The sequence below is a fragment of the Balearica regulorum genome, chromosome 8, assembly GCF_011004875.1.
Source record: "Balearica regulorum gibbericeps isolate bBalReg1 chromosome 8, bBalReg1.pri, whole genome shotgun sequence".
Taxonomy (NCBI): domain Eukaryota; kingdom Metazoa; phylum Chordata; class Aves; order Gruiformes; family Gruidae; genus Balearica; species Balearica regulorum.
The window spans coordinates 1,415,060-1,439,232 of NC_046191.1; the positions used below are offsets into that span (position 1 = coordinate 1,415,060).

A 24,173-nucleotide genomic window follows, 5' to 3' on the forward strand; every position below is an offset into this window, starting at 1 on the left:
GTTAAGGGTTTGCTAACTTTAAAAATCGCATATTTATAAAGATAAGGAGACCTCACATGTGGCGTTACAGAAAGGGCGCAAAACATCACCAGTTAAAAACTAAGATTTCAGTAAACTGAGCAGTTGTAGCCTTTATGTTGCTACATCCCACCACTAAATACCGTGGGCAGCTACAAGCCTGGGTGAACTCTTTTAACATGAGCATGACAACGCGTGCCAGGGAGGCACCAGGCTGATCTCTGTGAAGATGCTTCTTGCTGGCACCTCCTGAAGAAGGATTCCCCTGGCTGCTGGGGAAGAACTGCTGCCAGGTACGGCTGCTGGTTAAAGCCACCTGCAGGAACGCCCCAGGCCAGGAGCAGCTGCCACTGCATCAGGAGTAAACCACTCCAGAGCTGACTCCAAGGCCTCCCCTGAAGAGGCAGGGGACCCTAAGCTCCCTAATTAGCAAACCAACCTCAAATGACTAAAATGGAGTTGTTCTGGCTCAGTGCCGTGTCCGTGCAAGGTGGTGTACGTACACACAGGAGAGGAACCTCTCGCACGGGTTCACGCAGCGCTGGTGGGGAAGGGCAGCCAGAGGAAGGCAGTTAACGGCACGCACACCCTTGGGTTGTAGTAAAATAAACTAGAACCACCACCATTTCATTATGTAAAATAAACTAGAACCACCACCATTTCATTATGTAAAATAAACTAGAACCACCACCGTTTCATTATGTGTGGCCCGTGATCTGCCTCGAGCTCGATGCCCTGACTTGGTCCTTCATTGCAGCATGGGAACTTTTGCCACCACGGGGAGGTTCACCTCAGTACTACAAATCAGTTTATGCTCTTGTGCTGCACATAGAAATATCCTGATGACAACCACCAAGGCAGGTCCATGAAGACATCACGCACCTTGTCTGTGCCTATTTTTATTTTACTACAGGAAATCTCTCTCTCCCCTAGAAACAAAAGCCCGTCTGGCTGACATACACCTCTGTACCCGTGACAGGCTCAGAATACCTGGTCAAGATTTACACTGCTACGAACTCTAAAAATGACTCTGCCCACCCAAGTGACAAGTTCCGCTCTTCCTGGCAAAAGGATGGTTCAAAGGGAAGGTGGTTTGGCTCATTAGACTCAAGAACTTCAAGCACCACCTGTAGTTTCATTCTAAAACTTACGCGTTTAAAGCAGTTGGGTTTTAGCTGACAGTAACAGCCTAGCTGCTGTGCACAAAGCACTCACTGCCTCCTGTTTCTGCTCGTCCTCCACTACACCCTGCAGAGGTGAATGTTCACATTGCAATGAAAATACAAAAAATTTTCACAAATACTATTTCTTTGTAAAAGAACTTGTCCCATAATACCTCTTGATTCCCATTTAATCCTGTTCCCTTCATTCCTCCCAAAGTAAAATAATTTTCTTTAGTGTAACGTACATACCTAGAGCTGAAGCGGCAGCTGATCAGCTCGGCACGGCACTTGCAGTTTTGAAGAGGTGGAGGCGTTACGTCCTTTTAAAACAGGGAGGTGAAGAAAAACATATCCTCCAGGTGAAGGAGGTAACATCTCATACGCTCAGCGGTGGAAAGAAATACCAGCAGAGGTTTATAGGAACACGAGTGTAAGTTTAAGGGTTTTATTATCAAAGTTTTGTAAAACAATTTCAGAAACTGTACATCGACATGGCACAGACTGTAGCCTACTTTTGTCTTTTTACCTGCACAAAAGTAAAAGCTCTTGAACTTCTGTAACTAAGAAAACAGCTTGCCTAACTACTTTGCATATAACATGGAATCACTGTGTGCATAAGATTACTACTGCAGTGACAGTAAACACAAATTTATTAGTTTATACAACTTGAGATCAAGTAAAAAGTACATTATCAAGTAGACTTGCTTTTAAAAGCATACGAAGGTCAATTTTAAAATGCACTACCTTTTTGCAATGTGTTTAGCTCATTAACAAATAAAACGACCTGGATTATGAAAACTGCACAAATCAACCTTTAATCACCGGGCGCCGATCGAGCAGAGATTTTCACTTCTAAGAACCATTACGACTCGCCTGAGATGGATTTGAACTGACAGATTAAAAAAAGCCCTCAAAAAGGTTAGTGCATTTTAACTTCGTCAAAGCCGAACAAAACCCACCGGGAAAAACAAAAGAGAACAAACCAACCCCAGCCACATGGCTTAAAAAAGAAACAAAACCAACCCCTACGTCTACCAGAATGCTTATTTTCAGATGTACTGTCATTGTTTTTGTGTAGTCACACTTAAGACCCTTAAGTAGATCCACCGTATGTTGTAGGACTGTAGAACATTTAGGATGTTTCTGCCACGGTCAACATGCAGTCAGTGCATTCCCTATACTGCTCTATTACTGCAATGAATCAAATTCTAGAAACACTATCATAAGTGAGCTGATTTACTAAAGGAGATCATACAACAAACAGTCCATGCCTGCTGTAGATGCATGCAGCTTTACTTTTGCTTGAAGCATCACCAAGTTAGTAAAAATCGCTTGGCTACGCAATCCCTTTCGGCCGTAACAAGAATGGTTACCTTTCTACAAAGCTTTTGATGTGAGTTAGTATCAGGAGATTTACAAACCATGTATAGCTTAGAGCTGTATACATCTAGATTTAGGATTAACAAGTACAGCGTAAAAGAATCACACAGGAATGACACTGATGCACATCTGCAGCTCTGTTCACTGCAAAGGCAAAACTCAGTCACTCATGTCCATGTCCTCCTCATGATGATCATCCCCATTTACTTTGGATTCCCTTGCTGAATCTCCACTTCCTTTATCGGCAGCAGACTCCTTGGCTTTAGGGGAGGAAGAATCTGCCATTTTCTTTTCTTCCTTTTTCTCCTTCTCGCTGTCATACCCTTGTTCTTCTTCATCATAATCCCTTGTGACCTGCTTTGCCGAGATAAAAAAAACAAGAGTAAAACTTGCTTTCAAAGCCCCCGTTGGTTTATGGTTAATACTGCAGCACAGGCAGTGAAGTTAAACAGGTTTTTAAACATACTTTCACATCTTTATCACTCTCGGATTTTCGTTCTCGATCCTTCTCTTTGTCTTTGCTTTTTTTTTTCTTGCTTGTAGACCGCTCCCTCTCATCTCTACTTCTCTCCTTGTCCTTATCCTTCTTTTTTTCCTTTTTATGTCTACAACGATAAGTATGTAGAAGAATGAGAACCACAATCACACCACTCCATAACTAGAACACAGACCATATCCCGCAGCTCATTACAAACCTAAGGGAGAAACAGCAGTGTGCAGCTAAGATCACAGCCTGGGCTGGGTCAGAAGGGACCTTAAAGACCAGCTGGTTCCACTCCCACCTGCACCTCTCGCTTTCGGAAAATAACCCATAAAATAAGTCTGGATCAAACACACCACCACAAAGCCCAGCCTAGCAAACACCACGGCAGGAGTAGCAGCGCTGCAGCGTTTTGTGAAGGAGCACCTGGAGGGAGCTCCCCAGTCGGGGGGCAGGATCACAAGATGCCCAGGCCAGCCACAAGCCAGCTGACTCCTGCTGCACCGAGCCAAGCGGGCCGGGAACTCCGGGTATCTCCTCCTCCTCACCCCCAGAATACCGCATGTGCGGAGAGCTCGGGCACTGACAGGGAAGCTCTACGCTTGAAACCAATTAAATTACGATCTACTCTCTCAAGAAGTCAACCTAAGGGCGAGGCGTAAGGAACAAGGCAAACACACCATCTCCAGAGCCCCGCGACCGTCGCTATAGTTCACATCTGGGGCATTTTCCGCTCAGACACCTTTTTTTTTAACCCAGAGGCTTACTGACCTTCGTGGAGATGGGGACCGGGACATTTTCCTTTTGGGAGACCTGGGCTTTTTAGGTGACCGTGTTCCACTCCTGCTTCTTCTACGTCGTCTTTCTCTGCAGGAAAGAGATCAAAGCTTTTTTTTTTTTTTCTTTTCAAAGCCACAAATACATCTCTGGCTCCAAAACCAGCACTGCTCAGAAGGTAGTAAATAGGTATAACTCCAAACGGATATTTACTACGAGCAGTACTGCAAAGCCCAGTTGCTGATCAGCAGAGTAAGTTGTTTCCTGTTCTACCTCCACCTTCATGAACAAATCGCTAGCTTAGGCTGCATGAGTGATACTGACTCTTTTTGCAAATAGACACAGAACAGTTTTCTCTTGTTAATATTGCAAGTTAAGTTTGGAAGTTTTTTTTAAAAAGAATGGCATGCATTTTGCATGTATTTATTCCATAAATCAGGAAAGAGTTTCACAGTGACCTAAAAGCCTCATACTCTTTGATACAGAGCAAACAAACTATTCTAAGCCCAAACACCACCTCCAGAAAATTATAGTATCAGGGGAAAAAAAAAAAAAGCATCTTACAGACATAGGTAGAGAGAGTATACATGGATTTGTGCATATACCCAACACATCCACAACAGAATCACCATCCTGTTACATACAAAAATGTTCTTTCTACTAAAGTGGATAATCCAGCATGCTGGAAACAGAGGAAAACTTTCATGTTCCTGTACCTGCTTGTGCTTCTTGATCGTCTAGTTGTGCTGTAGCTTTTGGGGGGAGTTTTAGAACGTTTCTTTTCTTTCTCTTCCTTCTTTTTATCCCTTTTAGTAAAATACAGATTTTAAGTTTAAGTCATTCTCAAACTATTCAAGTAGCATTCACTACTTCTGCTATGTAGGAAAATGAATGAAGACACGATAACTACATTGGATAGCACATACTGTTTAGTATTTCTGGGGCCAGTCGCATTATATTAATGGAAACAAAGATTACAATTATCTACAGCAAAATAAAGAACAGCTCTTTAATAGCTTCTGTGTACAAACAGCACAAAATCTGCCAGTCTAGATGCTCACATTTCCTGCTTTCCAAAGACAGCTACTGAGTGATTCAGCTAACACCTGCTATATCTGTCGGCTCCTCAGAAGTGCGCGTTACACGTTTCTATGTAACTAACTGTGCACACGTACAGGGCAAGTGTAACAGAATTCCATAAGACGGTACAAGAGACCGTGACTTTAAAAAGAGCCACTAGTTCATTTTGCCCTACATTTTTTGTTTGTTTGTGGGGTTTTTCTGGTGTTTGGTTTTTGGTGTTTTGTTGTTTGGTTTTTTTGGTTTTTTTTTTGTTTTGTTTTTTTTTTTTTAATTAAGCACCAAAAATTAATAATGTAATTTCTAGCAAATGGAATAGATTTCCTGAAGCAACTACCTGGTTTTGGATGTGCTCCTAGACCTTCTGCTTCTCTCTCTGGAATGAGATCTTCTTCGCCTTGGACTTTTAGATCGCCTCCTGCTTCTTGATTTTGAATGGGACCTTCTCCTCGATCTGCTCCTTGACCGTCTGCCAGTAACACATGGTACATGGGAGTTAAATACATAAAATTTTGATACACCATTCAGAATCCATCTGCTCAGTGCTAATGGTATTGTAATGCACAATGACATAGAACACAGAAAGAGTATAGAAACCAAGAAAGGGGTTGCAATGAGTCCACCCAGGAAACGGAAAAAGGAAGTGCACAAACGCTTTTAAAGAGCAATGACACTTCCATCAGGTCTCTTCCTACTCTCCTCTAAGAGAGCATCAGCCCTATTGTAGAGGAAAACTGGTAAGTCATGCTGAAACATGATGAAGTTTTTAGAACACTACACCAAATACAAGCCAATTACAGAATTTGCAAATAGCAAAGAATTAAAAAGGGAAGGCCATAGTTACAATGGCTTTGCACAGACCACTGGCGTGCACTGCCTAATTGGAGTTGGCAAGCCGGCAGCATAACTGAGCCTCGTGTCTTTCTGGGTGGGAGAAAATTAAGATCTCTAGTCAGGACACCTGAACAGACCTGATCTCAAAGTAAACCATAACCTAGAAAACACTGAAAAACTGTTTGTCCCAGATACTTCCACTAAGCTGAATTTGCTGCACATGCTGGAAACAAACTGCCCAAGAGGTAAACATTTATGTACATAAATAACGATGCTCAGAGAAGCTTCCCTGTACTTGGTTTTAAGACAAATTACAATTTCCACACAAGCACAATGGAAAGACACTGAAGAAAGAACCGAGGTTTAAGGGACTACTGTAACATGGACAGCCTCCAATGGCTTCAGTGCTCCTGGTAGTGAGGGCTATGTAAAACCAAGGCTCTGTGCGACGGTGTTTCTTCTCTGACACCAGAAACAATTTATTGTTAAATAAAACCAGAGTCCGAACACTGCTCGGACTGGGAGTCCTGAAGTTCTTTGTGCAGTAGTTTAAGGTATTTTTGAGGTATTTTTTGCTGTCATCTCATCCTTTCTACAAAAACTCACACTACAATCTAGCCAAGTCACAGCCTCAGCTTTCTTCAGACCATTTGCCTTCTTCCATCTGTCAGCCTCCACAAGTGCAGTGTCACTTCCAAGAAGGATTTTTGAAGGAATTGTTGCAGCTATGTGGGGTTTTTTTGTTTTTTTGTTTGTTTTTGTTTTTTTGTTTTGTTTTGTTTTTTTTTTTGAATAAGCTAACTACCTGTGTCTAGATGAAGAAGGCGTCCTCCTCCTCCTTGAGCGTGACCTGGACCTTGAATGCCTTCGTTTTTCATCTTTTTTGTCTGGAGTTAAAAAGGAAAAGCATAGTAAAGAAATCAATGCTATTTCAGTATTCAAAAAGATTTTATAAAGGAAAGGAAGTTGAGCTTCATGCTCTAGATACAAATAAGATAAAGACAAGCTAAGGAATACTTTGACATTTGAAATTAAGACTTATCTATCCTCTTCCCCAAAAGATGACACAAAGAATGAACACATGACAGAGATAGGTATGTGACATAAAACCAACATTTATGCAAGTTTTATGCAAAACTGAGTAAGTCAAAATTCAGAAAATGTTTAATTTAAGTCAGTTAAAAGATGACAGCTGCAGGACAATGGAAAGTCTTGTTAAAAATCTCAGAATCTCTGCCATTTTGTGAAGGGTTAAAGAATCTCTCAAATTATTGTATTGAATTTCCCACAAAAAGCCTGAAGCAAAAAATCAGCACATTTTTTTGGTATAATAAAAGAACAGGAGCTCTGTTCCTTCCTGAAAATGATCAGGAGGCTGCAAAACTGTATTTTCAGTGTTCCAAGTTACTGCTTCTCAGATTTGGTGGATGTGACATCTGTGGATGAACTGCTGCATCTTGTTCAAAAATAACATCTACCGAAATAAGCTACAAAAAATTATTTACAAACTTCCACAGGTTGGGAATTAAAAAGAAAGGAAATCACCCCCAAGAGCAAGCATCATTAGGGTGTCAAGTGTATAAGCCACTTGCTGTTTCCAATGAAATCTCAGGGAGGGGAGTATGGACTTCAATCAGGGGAAGCTCAAGCATTTTACAATCTCCAAATCAAGTGACTTTTGGGAAAAATGAGAGATGATTAATTCCCTGCATTATTCTGCAGGACACATGCAGCACTCACACTGTGGGACAATTAAAAACTTGTCAACTATAAATTAAGTCACTATAGAACATGAAAGCATTAAGCCAACATTTTGCAGACCATTAGCTTTTATCAAATACCATGTCAAAACTCCATCTTGATTTGAATTAGGTATTCTACCATTTAAAATTACCTGGCTCTATAGCAGCAGAAATTAATGACTGTGCTTCTCGTACTCTTTTCATAGCTTCTTCTATTTCTTTACTGGAGGTATCTGATTTCAGACTTGGTGAAACAAGACCTGCAGCTACATGGTTCAACCTGGTAAATAAAGAAAAATTTTAGAAATTCAGTATTGATATTACACAGTAGAAAGTCATACTGAGAAGCCTACAAACAGTGACGAAATTTAAGATCAGAAAGCGTGTTCTACAAGGTGGCTTTGAAGCCACCCGGGTGTACCCAATATACCTGACTAACGTTTAGCTAACCCCTTATCTTGGGTAACTATTTTGTTCAACCAGTTATTGTTCCTTGCTTACAGAAATGTCAATTTAAAATAGAGACTAATATGCCAGCACAGTAGTAAAAACAAAGCTAGATCACATGTATATCTTTATCTCCTGGTACAGACCAGATGGCTCTGACAATTTAAAGCCACTGGAACAGCCAAGCAGGGCAAGAAGTCATCCATTTAGCTAACAGAGCAGCAGGGCAAGCACTCATTGATATGCTTTCCCAAAGCTGAGAGTTGAAAGAATTCTCTCCAAAGCTTCCTGCAATTCGCAGTACAAGGGCTTCCTGAGGCAGATGTGGTTTCTTTGCATTTAATACACTTTTCATCTACTAATTTGTCCGATAGCTCCTTTTCAATGGCATATGCTTTCATACCTTGGCTCTTTTATTATTGTCTTTTCCAACAGTTGCTGGGCTTGGCTCATTCTCAACCCTCATCCTTTCACTTCAACCCCACACGACGTAAGGTGCTAGCTACGCACCTTTACACGACACTGAACTGACAAAAATGACATACGAAAAACTGCATTTCTGTCTCCAGCAAAATGAAATCCCAGAGATTAACTGGCATTATTCTGTAAATGCAAGCCTGAATAATCTTCATTTCCTACCCCTCTCCTCTCTACCACAGAAAAGAGTCTGCACAAGATCCCCAAGCCACTAGTTTTCTCCAACCTTAATTAGATCCAGCAGGACAAAGACTGGATACTGAATCACAACAGATATTCCCAAGATCAAGGGTATTGCAATGAAGTACTTGTAAACGGTGATGCTTACTTTGGATCCACTGTGCTCATAAGTTTTAGCAGTTGATCTGCTGCAAGAGACTGTGAGGGGAAAAAAAAAACACATGTTAAAACTGTGTTGGAAGATACTTAAGAAACAATCTTCCTTGAATGTACCCTCAAGCAGTGGCTAAAGCAAACAGTGTGTACAGATGAATAAAACAAAACAAAACATGGCCCAAAGAAGTTACACACACAGAGGCATGGTGTTCTGTTGTTTTAAAACTTGTGGATGGTGGTGGGGGTGTGAACATCACATTTCAGTGGTGCTTAGGTTCTTTTTTCCCCACAGCAGCCAAACACAGGCCCTTTCCTGGACAGAATGAAAGCACTTGAAAATAAAAATACATTGCTGCTATTTACAGGTTACTTCTCTGTTACTTCAAGAGAACAGAGACCTCACTTGAGAACTAAGTTGCCTGTCCATGGGAAGTCCTCAATGTCCATTTATGAACAAAAGCTTCTTTACTCTAAAAATTCGACAAAAAAAATGTATTCTACAGCTCTTAAGAAAATCCAGGTATTATTAGAACTGGTCACTTCCTGTACTAGCGGTGTATTAGTCCCCACTAATTTTCTTTATGCAGAGGCAGGCATGTGCTGAGCGCAAACAGTCTGTTACAGTCAGCTGGCTTAATGGACAAAGGAAACAATCCTTCATCACACCAGATTTGCATTTTTCTAATATACATTTAGAATGCTTTTTTTTCGCCCCCATTTGCTATTTCATTAACACCATTATTTGCTTGTTACTCCATATGGCATGCATAAAGAGAATGCTAAATGACGGATTTCTTAGCAATGCATTATTACTACTAATGCATTAAATTATTACTACTACTTGCAGTAGAAGCCACCCCTGTAGCCCTCCTACTACCAAAACCTTGCCACACAAACCCAATACATTCCTGTAAAACATGTTCTCAGTACAGTACTTGGTTCTTATATCTTAAATATTAACTCAATATTCTACTCACTCTTACTTAGTACTTAAGTGTCTTTTTTTTATTCCGTTTTAAAAAGACTACAGTCTAACAAAGTCTCCTCAGTATTTCCTACACCTACAAATTTTTTTTTTTACTGTAAGTACAAGACAGGTTCACAGCTTGATAATGACACATACTTGAAATATTTCATCATTAGTTCCAAATTATTTTTAGGTCCTTCTGGCATATTATTTGATACTGCTACAGATACTATTTATTCCAAACAGGTGCTCAGAAAAATCAATCACTGGATTTTTCAGACAGTGGCTGTTAAACTGATATAAATGAAATTTACTTTTAAAACAGAAAAGAAAGTAGCAAAAGAAAAGCGTTCGTATAGAAACCTGCTACGCCAAGAAACAAAGACTGCATTCTATAACAATTCTAAGAAGTTTAAAGACCCAGCAGCCGGTGCAGACTACATTGAGCCAAGCCTTCAACAAAAAGTATTCTTTTGTAACACTTCCTCAAACCCAAGTACAGTATTTCCAGATCTTCAGCTTGTTATTTAACATACTGGTGAACACTAAGAGCATCATGTATGCCAGTCAAACCACATCTGTGCTAGGGACAACAAAGAACAATTTAGAAGGTGTGACGTACCTGAGAGTTTAAGTTTGCTCCAGGAAGCCCAAGAGCAGCTAGGGCAGGATCAAGAGCAGGAGCTCCTAAAGCAGCTAAAGGAACAGCACCAATCTGTAACAGAGACAGCAGTTACACTCAATTGGTAAAAAGCGGGGAGATGATGATTCCCAAGCCTCAGACATGGGGAAACTTGAACTGCGTTTTACTTAGGCTTCTACCTACAGGAAACACTACATTAAGGTCAGTGAGAGTATTTGTTTTCCTTCTTCAGGTATTCCAAAGCTTATTACATGAAAGATTTTTTTCCCATAAACATCCTAAAATGAAATTGTTTCCTCTGCATCCCAATGGGTAGGAAAAAAAAAGTCAAAAAGTAAAGCATTCCACTACATTCAAGAAATAGTTTAAAATGAAATTCTTGTCCAGTGTTAAAATGAAAATTTATAATAAGTTTCTGAGCCAACTACTGGATGTCTAAATCAATTTAGGATCTAAAGTAACATGTTTTATGTTAAAAGACAATAATATAGTATTATTGCATCTCTGCAAATTTCTCAAATTTGGTTAAAACTGGCAAATGGGTTGAAAAGCTACTGAAGAATAAGTTGGATGATGGCATAGGTCTGAATTCCTTAAATTAATCTAGGAGCCTCCAAGAGAGTCTCATTTTTTGGCCATCTAAAGTGAGATGATCAAAATGCAGACTGAAGCAAAACACACACTATGCTAAAACCCACGTGAACCTATGTTAATCAAATGCTGTGCTGTTGCTACGAGGTCTTGCTCTCCCTTCCTTTCTCCTCACTGCCTCCCTTCTGACTGCTCCCGCACTTGAGACTCATTTGTCAACCAATTGAACCCACTGCACCATCAGAGAACTTATTTTTGTGCTGTCTGCATCAAGCTCACACAATCATTCACAAAAGGGCCTGATGAGCTCCAGAGCCAGCATCAAAGCAGCAGCAAGAGCAGAGGAGCAGAACCTTCCACTCTGAGTTTTTCAGTTAACTGATCTCTTGAAGCTGTACAGGCTTCTCCCTGCAGCCTCAACAGAAAAAGCCACATTCCCACACGCTGATTTTGTGAACAGAAGCTACAGCTCTAATTTGTTTTTACTGAGTAAGATGCCCAACTCCCAGTCATGGTCAAAAGGAGCTACGAAACAAGGTTTCAAGATATGTTTGGAAAAAAAAAAATACCACCCACCACAATTTTCCATAAAATGATGTGTTAAACAAATTCTACCATTAATGGATTGGGAGTAGGCTGGGATCTAGAGTGACAGGACTACAAGTAAAGCGGTTCAACAATCATTTTCAGGAATTTATATACATACAGTTTTTGGTGAAAGAAACCTTCAAGACAGTATTTGTTTCTTCCATCCCTTTCCTTGAGTTTCAAAGTTAAACTTTAGACTTTCCTCTCTACATACGGTTAAAGAGACCTTCTGAATAACTCAATGGCAAGTTTATCTTTCATGCAATCAGACATTGTAACAGAAGCTATGCAAAGAAGAGCCAAGCACAAGCTGAAGAAGCAGATTTGAGAACTGCAGAATTAATGAAGCTTTATTCTTATTAATTTGCCTCTTGTACTTTGGTTCTCTGTTCGCTAATAAGATACGTGCTTTGACTTAAATTTTTTCTACAATGTATTATTCTTACTGTTCATCTTCCACACGAATTCTTGTGAATTTAGGTAACGAGCAAAAACAGGCTACAATTTTTCCCCTCAGTTGTAGTATTAACAGAAGGTATCTCCACAGCATGTCAGCTCCTTGAACTTCACAAATTCAAAATCTGCAAGATCTCTACCGCTTGTCAAATCTGTCTCTAAGCGTACAATGGCTAAGAGAGGGATGACAGAGAGAGGTATAAGCACAGGGCCACTAGGATGCCAGAAGCATCGTATCAGGGAAATAAAATTATCCCATCTAGCAACTTATCCCTGTTTTGCTACAATTCATCTCAGACAGCTGTAACAATCCATCAAGGTATATAAGCTAAAACAAGCTAGGAGTCAGCACTAGCACATCAGTCTATTTGTCCTGAAACAAACAACAGAAAGGAAGTCAGAATCGAACAGAATACATCTCACCGCTTCCCTCGACTTCAGTCTAACTGGAAGGCCTACCTGAGAAAGTGGGTTGGGAGTCGGCAGGAGTCCACCTCCGGGCAGCAGACCTGCCACAGCATTAGCTGGTGCCAAGAGAGACAAAGCCTTAGTCTCATCAGGAATAACTCCTGCAGAGAAACAACCTTGCATTAGAACGCATCCCATTTCAAAGGCAGAAAATACACAAATACACCCAGAAAATGTCTCCCTGATACACCACCTGAGTTTGTTGAAAGTACTTATGTTGGCTAAAATACAAAGCTTGATGTCTATTAATATTTATCATTAATTTTTTTGTCAGAATGAAACTTCAATGTGTGAAAATTTGACTGTTCCTTTTTCTCTACAAATGGTTAAGTTTCTAGAGCAAAAAAATAGCACAATACACACTACTTTTTTGTTAACACTGCCAAGATTTCATCACCTGTACTCGATTTTTAAGTCATGAACCAAACGTAAGCAAGCACAGTCGGTTCTCCAGGGGTGTGCTCTCAACTTTCAAAAGCTGTTTTATGAACAACGACTCGTGTCGGCTGCTTCACTATAAAGCACACAGAAAAATCAAGATACACAAGACAAAAAAAGTTTGATTTAGGGGTTAATAATATGGTACAGTTCACTATGTTTTCTTTTACACCTACCAAATAAATTTTGTAAAACTTAAAGAGAAGGTATGGAAATATTTTTTGTTGAATCAAGCGTAGGGCTTTTGCTGACTTGTCAAATGAAAACGAAAGTCTCTGCAGATCTTCAAATACACGCTGTGTACGTGTGTCTGTGGGTGGATGGGTGCATACATACAGTATATTGTGGCACATTCCTTACCTGCGCAGTAAAATGCATTTGTTCCAATATGTGCCATGCTTATTGTACCAAGAATGCTGCTACATACTGCCATTTCAGAAGAAACTTCTGGCCCAAAATCTTGCAGCCAACTAAGACAAGTGTCTTATTTTACTGCCTGCTCTGCACATATAATTTTAAGGGTCCTACTACAAAACAAGTAATTACGTAGGTATTTTTACTCTATCCAACAGCAAAAGCCCTATACAGATGGATTAATTTGTTAATGTGCCCAAGCCCCCAAAATGAGAGTTCAATAAAACAATTTTACTATATATTTGCAAATACCAGTAGTGTTTCTGCAATACATATTAAGAAACTGCATCTCATCATAAAACATACAATATGTACAGGGCACTTAAGAGAAACTGGATAAGCTGCAGAAGAAAACTGTTGGGTGGTATTTTCAGCAGGGCCTGGTATATAGTTCAGGCTGAACCAGGGAAAAGAACTGTAAAACACAACAACAAAAAAGAAAAACCACTGTTAAATAAAGGTAATGGTTCCTTCCACCTATACTGAGAAGTGCCGATAATATAAACAAATGTATAATACACAGCACTGTTATCTTGCTTGTGTCATTGAGCTGTCATCAATTTAGATACCAAAAGTTATGGAGGGAGAGGGGGGAAAAAGGTCATTTAGATAAAGGGCATTAATGCATAAATATATTAACATACCTACAGAGAGATTATGGGGTAATTTTGCATGCAAAATTATGTCTCAGAGGATATTTATAAATTATATCTAAACATTTCAAATTAGTGCAACTACAACATTTCTGGCATCTAAATACAAATCCTCAGACTTATCTTGAGACACCTCATAGAAGATCTGCATCCATTAAAAAATCATGCATCTGATCCTCTAATTGTTTTTTAAAAAAGTATTTAGAAATAAATAAACTACAATTTTAAAAAAAGCAATGAGGCCCCTCACCAGTTAATTTTCATGCTTCAAGAGCTTTTTTTACTGCTGCTTTGTTAGAACCATGAAATACTGCATGAATGTGTAGAAATGAAAGAAAAAGAAACAGACAAAAGAAACAAACATTAACCAAAGAACCTAAATACCCCCCCCAGCCATCTTTAATCTTAGAGTTCCTTCCAAATCTAGGAATATCACAGTGAAAATTACAAATACTAAACCTTACCGTAGACTTTGTGTATAGTTCTATAACACAAAGCAACAGCCAACACCAAAATGTCTGTGTATGCTAAGACTGGAGTGCGCTTGTGATATAGGGGGTAATTATCGCACTAAACAGATAATAAACATTCACTTTAGTGACAGGCAATATTAATACAGAATTATCACAATAGAAAATAAAAGATAAAAGGGCCCAGTTCAGCACAGTAGTTAAGCATATGCCTGGCTTTAAGCACACGAGCAATTTCACTATGGTTTTAAGAATCTTGCTGTATCGTGCTTAAATAGCTTGTTGAATTGGGACCCTGGCAGTATGCATTTGCGGGGAAAACTATGCTCCAGTACAGAGACAAAAGCATATGATTACAAAACCAGGGGGGCATAACTTTATTGGCTGAACATATCTCTTGTGATACGCCACATCATTATGCCAAACCCATCAACATTCTGAACCACTAGAACACCACAAGAAACAGCCCATGAGGAACTCCTTAATTTAAACAGGCCCGTTAAAATATTCTACTTTATTACTTTTATTTTCTTTACACAATCTGAACCAAAACTACTGGGCAGATTTCTCTATGTGCCAGATTTATCCACCATCAAGCACAATGGACAAAGTCAGACTGACAAAGAGAAAAATTTTTATCCTTACTGAAAAAGTTAAACACTAACATTCTTCACCACGGGCCTTGGAGTATGTTTTGGTGCTAACTCAAACGGACTGTTGCTATGTCATGCTTTAATACAAAGACAAGGACAAGATGCCTTTCAGCTATGCTATTATACCTAACTAGTGGAAGGAGAAGCAGTAACTCAATGGCAGTTTCAGAATGTGTTCTGTACTCTCAGAAAGCACCATGTCTCAATCAGAGGTCATGCTGCAGATTCCTACATTCCAGAAATTAAGTTTTCATAGTTTTTACGTTTAAGGAATACAAAGATAAGACAGCTCCCCAGGCCTCAAAGACAGCCTACAGCATTACAATGTCTTGATTACAGGTCTGGACCCAGGCCATGAACTAAATTTATTACTGTAGTATGACTTAATCTGCAGAGATTTTATTTAATTCAAACGATCTGGGAAAATCCATTATTTCAGAAGTAAATCAAGAAACAGTACAATGGAAATCAGTTACTTCTAAAGCAAGTCTAGAAGAGTTTAATAAGACTTCTGTAAGAAGAGGTGTCTTCTCAGCACTTTGTTTTTAAGGTAAGTTCCAAAAACCCTGCTCATTGCCTTTCAAATTACTGTAACACCCTAAAATGTAAAAATAAAAAGAAGAAGAGAAAATGTAGTTAACAAGTGGTTACACCAGGAAAACACTTGGGGACTTGAGTGCTTGCTGGCCTTTAGTTAATGTCTAGAATCCCCTGTAGCTGCAGAGGACCCACTGTTTTTCAGTCATCTGGAAGGGCTTTGCATTTGCCTTCTCCACTACAAAAATCACACACACAAATAACAGAGAGAAGAGTTTATTATTTAGTGAAATTCTATAAAATATATCAAGGATGAACAAGAAAACTTGGAATAAAAAACTAGTACCAGTGCCCATTTGGCACCTCTTGGAAGATCTCACTTTCAAATTAAGCCATAATTATTCAAACCCTTGGTATACTGGACTTCACAATGAGGGCGAGTGCCTTTTCAGGGAAGTTCCCGACTAAATGCAGCGGCAGTACATCGCAAAGAAATGTTAATCTACTATCCCGTGCACTCTCAGGGAGGGAGAAACCATTCTCATGAAGAGATTTATGCCTATGTGAAAGTGGCAAACACTTAATTATTAAGGCAAGATTTTCTTAACGTGTTGACCTCTTTGCATAAATCTGTTTAGGAAAACATCTCATTGAGACTGATAAAGAGCAAAATATGCAAATAATTCTGCCCAAAATTTTAATATTCTAAACTTAAAGACACACAAAACCAGTAAGAGGTAAACTTTCCATTTTCATTCAGTTACTAGATAAAAAAAATTATTTAATCCATGGGCCAATGGCAATATACCAAGGGTTTCAAAATGTTAATATCTTACATGTTTGACATTTTACTAATCCTCATTTTTGTGAACTATACTGGAATAAAATGCCATCATATGGTGGCTTCATAAGACCATTAAACAATTCACAAACCTTCTGCATATGGTACGACTATCAACGCTCTGTCAACGAATACAGTGTTTGTCAGATGCTGGGCCACAACTGCCGAGTCAGGATCATGGAACTTTACAAAACAGACACGTGATGAAACAGGCAAAGGAGAATCACTGAAAAAGAAAGAAAAAAGAAATTACTTAGAGGGAAGCAAGTCTGACAGCATGAAACTCATAACTTCCATTGTCTCTCCACCTTCCCAAGCCGGGAAGCCCCAGAGGACAACAGGGTATGTCTTTATGCAAGAACACAACTGCAGGTTTCGTATCAAACACCGTTTTGCATGACCACAGATACAAAATTACACTCAATGAAGCCAATGCACTCTAAAATTGCAGAAATAGTTTTATCGCTCCATTTGTAACTGGATATTAATTCTATTATGCACTACATATCTATGACCAGTCACCTAAATGCAAATTAGTTTTCACCACCTGTCTCTGAGAAGGGAAGGAGACAAAGAAAAACTTTGCTCAAGATAGATAAAAAGTTACCTACTAGGTATACTGCATAAGTTAACAAAACCAGTAGCTCTACATTCTCTGCTTGCTTATTAAGGTAAATTATGCAACGAAGAGGATAATGATTAAAAGACCACTATGACTTCACTTATCAACAGAGTTTCATAAAAGCTTCTAGAGTAGACTTCATCATGCTGCTTCTCACGCATACAGGAACTGCCCAGTTCATTCTGAAGGGATGTTCACTGCTAAACGTGTGTCTATCGTTCAGCAGTAACAGAACTAAACACAAAGCAATTCAAGAAGCTCAGGCAGGCAATGCTACAGTTGAATTCTCACTAATGGTGAAAAGTTCCTCAACAGTAAACACAGACCTCTTCACAACACAGGTCTGTAGCTACTCCACAGCTCAAAATGAGTGTCTGGCAGCAGAGCTGTGCAAAAAATCCTAGATATGAAAAATCCAAAAGAGAATGCAGAAGTTTTGAGTCACTTGAAAAAAAAAACTCAGAAATATCTACTTCCTACAATAACAGGAAAGAATTGTAGGCCATGCAACTGTGCTCCCCCTCCCCTGAAACCAAACCAAACCCCCCAAAAAACAGAGGCAGAATCATACAATGGTTTGGGTTGGAAGGGACCTTAAAGATCATCTAGAATCAATGCGGTAAAACTCCAGAATGGGTTTTAAAAGTCCTGAAAATGGTGCAGATTTTGCTTTAATCAGACGTATAAACTAAAAGGCAGGAAGAAAAATTGTTATGCAGACACAAGTGTGCAGCAGATGAATTAAAAGCCACCTCCAAAAGGTGCAGGGCAGGTACAGAAAGTAGCAGCAAGTCCTAAAACCCTAAACAAGGCTGGGGTACGCAAGCTGTTCAGTTCTGCCCCCAAGTACCAGAGGTACAAATTAACCTGAAGAGGTAGCTCTGAAAAACATTCACTATTCTTCATGACAGAGATCTACCTTTACTAACTAGATTCCCAGAAACAGCTCTAAGACTAGCTCTTCAAAATGCATCCCACTGCCAAAACCATTTTAGCTGGGTTGAAGAACATTGATCAAATCTTTAAGCATTGGAAGTGCAGAGAGAGTTGTTCACAATTCAGAAGAAAGGAGAATGACTTCGACATCAACAAGACAGACATCCAAGATCTATTTTTGTCAGTGCAAATGCCAAAAACCACCACTGAGCACAGGCTCAGCCCAACGTGCAAGTTAGCAAACTCAAGAACTGCCCTAAACGTCTATCAGATCATGCTTTCATATACTTCAATTTAACCTGATGTTAAAAACTAGAGGGAGGCAGCATATTGCACCTTTTTAAAATATTAAAATTAGAAACATCTACTTCATCCAACATCTTGCAGATTTAATAAACTGGAAAGTAACACTGTAGCGATAAATGGCACAGAGAGAGAAAAATTGAAACTATGAGCTCTTTTGTATCTACGAATACACACTAGCTTGCCAAAATGGTGCCTTTTCTTAATACATTTGCATAAAAACATAAAAACCAAAGAATCATTAGTAAACAGTGTTTAATAAAATCACGGTAGTACAATTTTAAAGAAAAGTAAATCAAGGAGTTATGGCATACCTCAATGGTATACTAATCCAAGTTTTAAAACAATAATTAAACAATTTATTACATAAACGCAGTACAATATTTTCAAACATTCTTAAAATGTCTATGGTAACATGGGAACATGAAACAGAGTAGATAGCGTTTATATACACGAATACCGTTATGTACTAAACTGTACAGCTAGCTGAATCTACAAAAACAACTGAAAATACTTAAGGCTATGCTTACGCTGCCTGACATTTAATACAAATCAGTGTATTTCATTTTTAAAAATGTACTCCCAGTCACTCTAAAATCCAAGCTGTGGCTGAGCAAAATTCATCAAGAACACAATGTTCTCAACAGTTACCAAAAAAAGGGCATCACTATTCTAATTCACCAGAGATCGAAAAATTTAGTAATTCTCTCTCAGCCATCACGCCAATGAATGCTGAGACACGCAACGATTTACTGCAGTTGGTGCCTGAACAATGTGCCCATTCTGAAGTACAGCAGATTCTGAAATACAGCAGGTAAACGGGGAAATCCGACCTTCGTATCATAACCTCGAACTACTCGCTCCACCAAAGTTCCCTCATATTGCAGGTGGCATCTTAAATACTACATCTGATTTTTTAAGGGGTATTTCTGCCCCTTTACATCAGTAATAATGTTTATGTAAATCAGGCTAGAATTAATAGATTGCCCATGCAAAAGATGTTCTTCAACATTATCATGTTCATTGGGTGGGAAGAAACAGTCACATAAATAACTAAAACCGCACAAACCCCCCCAAAAAGCACCAACCCATGTGCTTCACTTGGAAACAGAAGTTGTCATCCTTTTCTCAGCAGACCAACTACCAGTGGCAATCACAAGTAATGCCAGTATTCTGACAGAATCCTTGTGTAACTTCGATCAGCAGCTATTAGGCGAGGCAAAAGATCTTACCAATTACTATGCCATCCAATATATGAAATTATTATTAAGCATGCTCCTAATTTTATCAAGCTTTAACTCTGTAGACTGTATTTTCCATCGGATGTACTTTTTTCTTGGTAAAATTCTCTGTCCATAAAAATTTGAGAGGATCGTTCACATCCAAAGAGCAAGACCAGAGAACACATTGGCTCCTCCATCAAACACCAGTGGCATAAGACCTTTTATGTCCAAATTTCAGAGCAGAAACTCAAGTTTTGATGGAAAGGCAGTTTTCAGATGCTAAACAGAATATGCTGAAATCAGCTTATATAGCTCTTTTAAAAAGATAAACCAACAACAACCAATCAACCAACCAAAAACCACAAAAGAAAGCACTCTCAGAAATTCATTCCCTTCACTTTTCAGTTTTGGCTACCATAGCAGATGAAGCTATATGGAATACAATTAAGACAAGAACCAGGCAACAGAGTTGGGGAAAAACAGGAGGGTAGAAAGGGTTTGGGGAAGAAAAACTGAAGAAGTCACAGAGCTGGTTGTGGATTAAAGTTGTAATATGAAGCTGAGGTATACATAAAACATGTAGAAGCTGATTAAATAAACTGGGATAAGGAGACAGATGAGGAGAAGGACAGAGAAACAGAAATGTAGAGAAGCTCAGGAAGTTATATCTGATCCAGAAGCCCAGGAGAATAAGGAACTACTACAGGGGACAGCAGAATCAGAGTGATCGAGAGAAAGACCAAATAAGGAGGCAGAGCAATGGAAATGGAACCGGTTACTCAGAAATACTATATGCAAGAAAGAATCCAAATATGATCTGGGACATAAAGAGATTCAGATTATGGAGAGAATTTAGATATAATAATTTATATCCTGTAGCCCCCCAAAAGAGGGATGAATATCATGGGCAAGGAAAAGTCAGGACCTGAAGTTTAAAGAGAAGGAACAGAAAAGGCTTTAGGAGAAACTGATAAAACAGGTGCCAGAGCCCTCAGCATCCCTGTATGGACAGCAACACAAAGGAAATGACACAAAACCTCCTTAAAACAGTAAGGTTAAAAATTAACCCCAGCCCAAAAAAGTGCCTGGTCTAGTATCAACTGCACAACCTTTATATGCAGTTTTCAAAAACGCTGTTTTTCCAACAAGACATAGGTTCTAGAATGAAGAGATCTAACTTTCACTTCAACAGCTGTTCAATCTTTGCTACATCTTCTGCACAGGGCCTGTTTAGTTACACTCTATTTCCTGTTCTGTATCAATTTCTTCAGTGGCTTTTCTAGAGTTGTAACTTTTTCATAAACACTAAGAAATCTTCGCTATATCCCTACAAGATAAAGAAGTATTATCCTCCTCTTTCATTACTGGTCAGCCAATCTGAGATATCTGGCAGCTGGGTTACCGGAGTTACCTGCGTCTTGTTGCCTTTCCTCTCTCAGCATGCAGCCTTTACTGACGCAGTGGTAAAGGCAGTCAACTTGGTATTTTTCTACACCAACAAAATGACAAAAAAAGAACACCAGTGCCAGAGCAGAGGAGGCAGAAGTCAGCAGTCAAATGCAGGAGCCTGGCCTTTTTGCAGAAACAAACTTACACCAGGATACAACCCAGTAAGTTTGCCCTAAAGACTGGGATCTACTATTATCTAACTGATACCTAACATGACAGACACAAGGGCACAACGCAGATCTTCCCACAGCCCAGCTCCACAACAGATGCATCACAGACGGCTCTCCAGCACACAACCCCCAGACAGACCCAACGCCTGCACTGAGTGGGGTCCTACGGGGCCACTATTTCACTACCCATTTGTGCAAAGGAGCCAAATTAAGAATGTATGGATAGTCTAGGGGATGGTAAAAGGAGAGGTGCTGGGCTAGGCTTTGGATTTGGGGATTTTTTTGCAGAACACTTCATTCTGATACCACAAAAGTAATCTTTTAACCAATTAGTTAATATGTATCTAAAACGACAAAGTTTCAGAAACAGAATTCACCTATAATACCCTTCCTCAGAAATTAGACAAGATATTAAAATACAGAGCAGCACATCCAATAACTGTATCTCTTTAAGGTGAGTTACCTTGCTGGCTGCCAAGCATTAATGGATCTGCCATTTAAGTACAGTTACTCCCGCCGTTAACTACGCCACTCACGTCTAGAACTGTCCCTCAATTTCAGTTACATATACATTCCATTTCCTTTGATGCTTCAATTTCCAACAGGAAATTGTCAAAATCCAACCAAAAGTAAGAAACTACAACACCACCAGAAATACTGCTTCTGAATCTGCGTATATAACCAGCTAGCAGGATGGGTGAAATTTCCTGGGTTTCTGCTAGCAGGGATTGAAGAATCAATGATGAAAAAAAGAATGCTTTGTGGTAGCTTTTTTTTTTCCTCCTAAAATAAAAGAATCCTAAGTCTTGGGTATTAAAAATAATTGATTTTTCTCTAATCAATCAATCCTCGTTCATCATGGCAAAAAGAAACCTTTTTACTTACATAATACATATGAAAAAGATCAACATGTGACAACACAAGGTTCTGTAAAACAAACTGACAGGACTAAAATCAATGTTAACACCTAACATAATAAATGTTTATTATTTGCATATTAGTGATTACCCACCCATTTTGCACAGAATTCTTTGCAAGGAATCCCAGACTGGTTTGGGTGGGCAGGGACCTCCCAGCCCACCCAGTCCCACCCCTGCCATGGGCAGGGACACCCTCCACTAGCCCAGGTTGCCCAAAGCCCCATCCAACCTGGCCTTGAACACTGCCAGGGAGCCAGGGGCAGCCACAGCTTCTCTGGGCACCCTGTGCCAGGGCCTCAGCACCCTCACAGGGAAGGATTTCTGCCTCCCATCCCATCTCCATCTCCCCTCCTGCAGCTTCAGGCCATTCCCCCTTGTCCTATTGCTACATACCCTTGTAAAAGAAGAGTATTTATATCAAAATTTTAGTTTTATAGCCAACTGTCCATAAACTGCCTACAGTTCTGGAGATTAACCAGACAGCCCTGAAACAAACAGCTCCTACAGAAAAACGTGGATTTGCCAAGAGAGATCTTGCATTTAATTGCACGCTGTGAATTACCGTCTTTTCCCCACGCACGTGCATAACGTAATCACGCGAGCAATTACAATTGGAATAAGAACAAAACCTCTCACGGGTGCCCAGCAACCCTAGCTGAGAAGAAAGAAACCTGCGGAGGCACACGAAAGCGGCTCGCTCCGACTCGCCTCGCCGAGACCCCCCCCCCCCCCCCCGCGCACACCCCCACGGTGCTGACCCGCGGGGATCGGGCGAGCTCCTCGGCGAGGCAGCGGCGAGCCGGGGGCGGGGGCGGCCCGGCAGTCTCGCCGCAGCGAGAGCCCGCTGCCGGCCGCCATGGAGGCAGGAGGCGGGCCGAGGGCCGGCGCTGGGGGAGGGGAGGGGAAGGCGGAGGCGGCGGCCGGGCCGCGGAGAGGCGGAGGCAGGGCCCGCTCCTCGCGGGGGAGGGGAGGGAGAGGAGAGGGCCGCCACTCACTCGGGGGGGAAGAGGCGCAGCTCCTCGATCTTTCCGAGGAAGCCGAAGAGCGTCCGCATCTGCTCGGAGCTGGCGCTGGGGGAGACGTTGGTGACCTGGATCACGTCGGTGCCGCTGCTTGAAGCCATTGCGCTGCCGCCCGCTCCGCTGCTACAAACACATCGGGGAGAGGAAGAGCGCGTTAGGCCCGAGCAGCTCCTCGCTACGGCTCCTGCCGCCTCGGGCCCGGCCCAGCCGCCGCCGCCGCCGCCGCGCACGATCGGCCGCCCGCCCGCCTCACCAGCCTGCCTGGGCCGCAGTATCCCACAATCCCCCGCCGCCGCCTCCCGCGCAGGCGCACTACGCGCAGCGCGCGGACCCACGCAGGCTCACAGCCCGCGGCCCGCACCGAGCGGCCGCGCCTGCGCATGCGCGTGTCCCCGGCCTCTCCCGGGAACGCTCGGAGACGGCGCGTGCGCAGCTAGGCCCCGAGTCCCACGCGGGAGGGGGGGTGGAGGCGGGGGGGGGAGACGACTCCGCCTCCGCGCGCGCGTGCTACCCGCGCGGGACGCGCCGCGCATGCGCAGAGCGGAAGCGCGGGAGGTGGCTGGTGGGGGTGGGAGAGGTTCTGAGGTGGTTGCCGCCGCGCGTGGCCTGCCTCTCCCTCAGGGCTCTGAGGGGCTGCAGTGCTGGAGCCCGGGCTGGCCCTTGTGCCGGCCGCACGGGAGCTCACCCAGATGGCGGTTGGGTTTCCAGAGTACTTCTGGTCAGTCTTCAGAGTGGGCGGATGGGTCTGAGAGGCCTCAGCCCTAGGCTGGGCTGGTGCGCTGCTAACAGGGCCCTGCCGGAGGTGTTCCAGGTGGGCTTGGTAATGCTGCTTGCTCCTTCGGAGCTGTAAGTTTAAAATTGCCACATTTTGGACGGGCTAGGTCAGTTGGTACGTGAATTAATTGTATTCACGTAGAGATGAGTGGAATAGGTATTTTATTGCCTGGGTTCACTAAGATTAACGTGCTTTGAGTGCTCTCTACGTTTTTTCTGCTGTATTACTCCTGGCATCAGGTTGTAAATAAAGCAACGGTTGTTTCCAAAGTCCATAAAAATTATTTTTAAGTTATTAAT

At 41.2% G+C, this 24,173-nt stretch overlaps 1 protein-coding gene across 6 annotated transcripts; it reads right to left on the bottom strand.

Moving 5' to 3' along the window:
- Positions 1–1,612: 1,612 nt before the first annotated feature.
- Positions 1,613–23,493, bottom strand: SRSF11 (serine and arginine rich splicing factor 11). Of its 6 annotated transcripts, XM_075759112.1 has the most exons (13): positions 23,353–23,493; positions 23,073–23,222; positions 16,547–16,680; positions 12,440–12,549; positions 10,325–10,417; positions 8,728–8,777; positions 7,628–7,755; positions 6,539–6,620; positions 5,237–5,368; positions 4,536–4,625; positions 3,814–3,909; positions 3,028–3,166; positions 1,613–2,918 (listed from the first exon to the last, which is right to left on the bottom strand). In XM_075759112.1, the coding sequence occupies exons 2-13, from the start codon at positions 23,198–23,200 to the stop codon at positions 2,721–2,723; spliced, it is 1,380 nt and encodes a 459-aa protein (XP_075615227.1). In that variant the 5' UTR covers positions 23,201–23,222; positions 23,353–23,493; the 3' UTR covers positions 1,613–2,720. The 6 variants fall into 6 exon arrangements, with proteins under 6 accessions (XP_075615227.1, XP_075615229.1, XP_075615228.1 ...); XM_075759114.1 differs by lacking the exon at positions 4,536–4,625; XM_075759113.1 differs by lacking the exon at positions 23,353–23,493 and having other exon boundaries at positions 1,613–2,915; positions 23,073–23,338.
- Between the last annotated feature and the right edge of the window lie 680 nt (positions 23,494–24,173).

Bases quoted from the DNA above. Each gene is read 5' to 3' on its own strand.
- SRSF11 (XM_075759112.1), bottom strand. From the start codon at position 23,200: ATGGCTTCAAGCAGCGGCACCGACGTGATCCAGGTCACCAACGTCTCC. The intron at 8,778-10,324 runs GTACGTCACACC...TTCCCCTCACAG, and splicing joins GAGCAAACTTAAACTCTCAG to TCTCTTGCAGCAGATCAACT. The intron at 6,621-7,627 runs GTAATTTTAAAT...TTTTAACTCCAG, and splicing joins TTCTGCTGCTATAGAGCCAG to ACAAAAAAGATGAAAAACGA.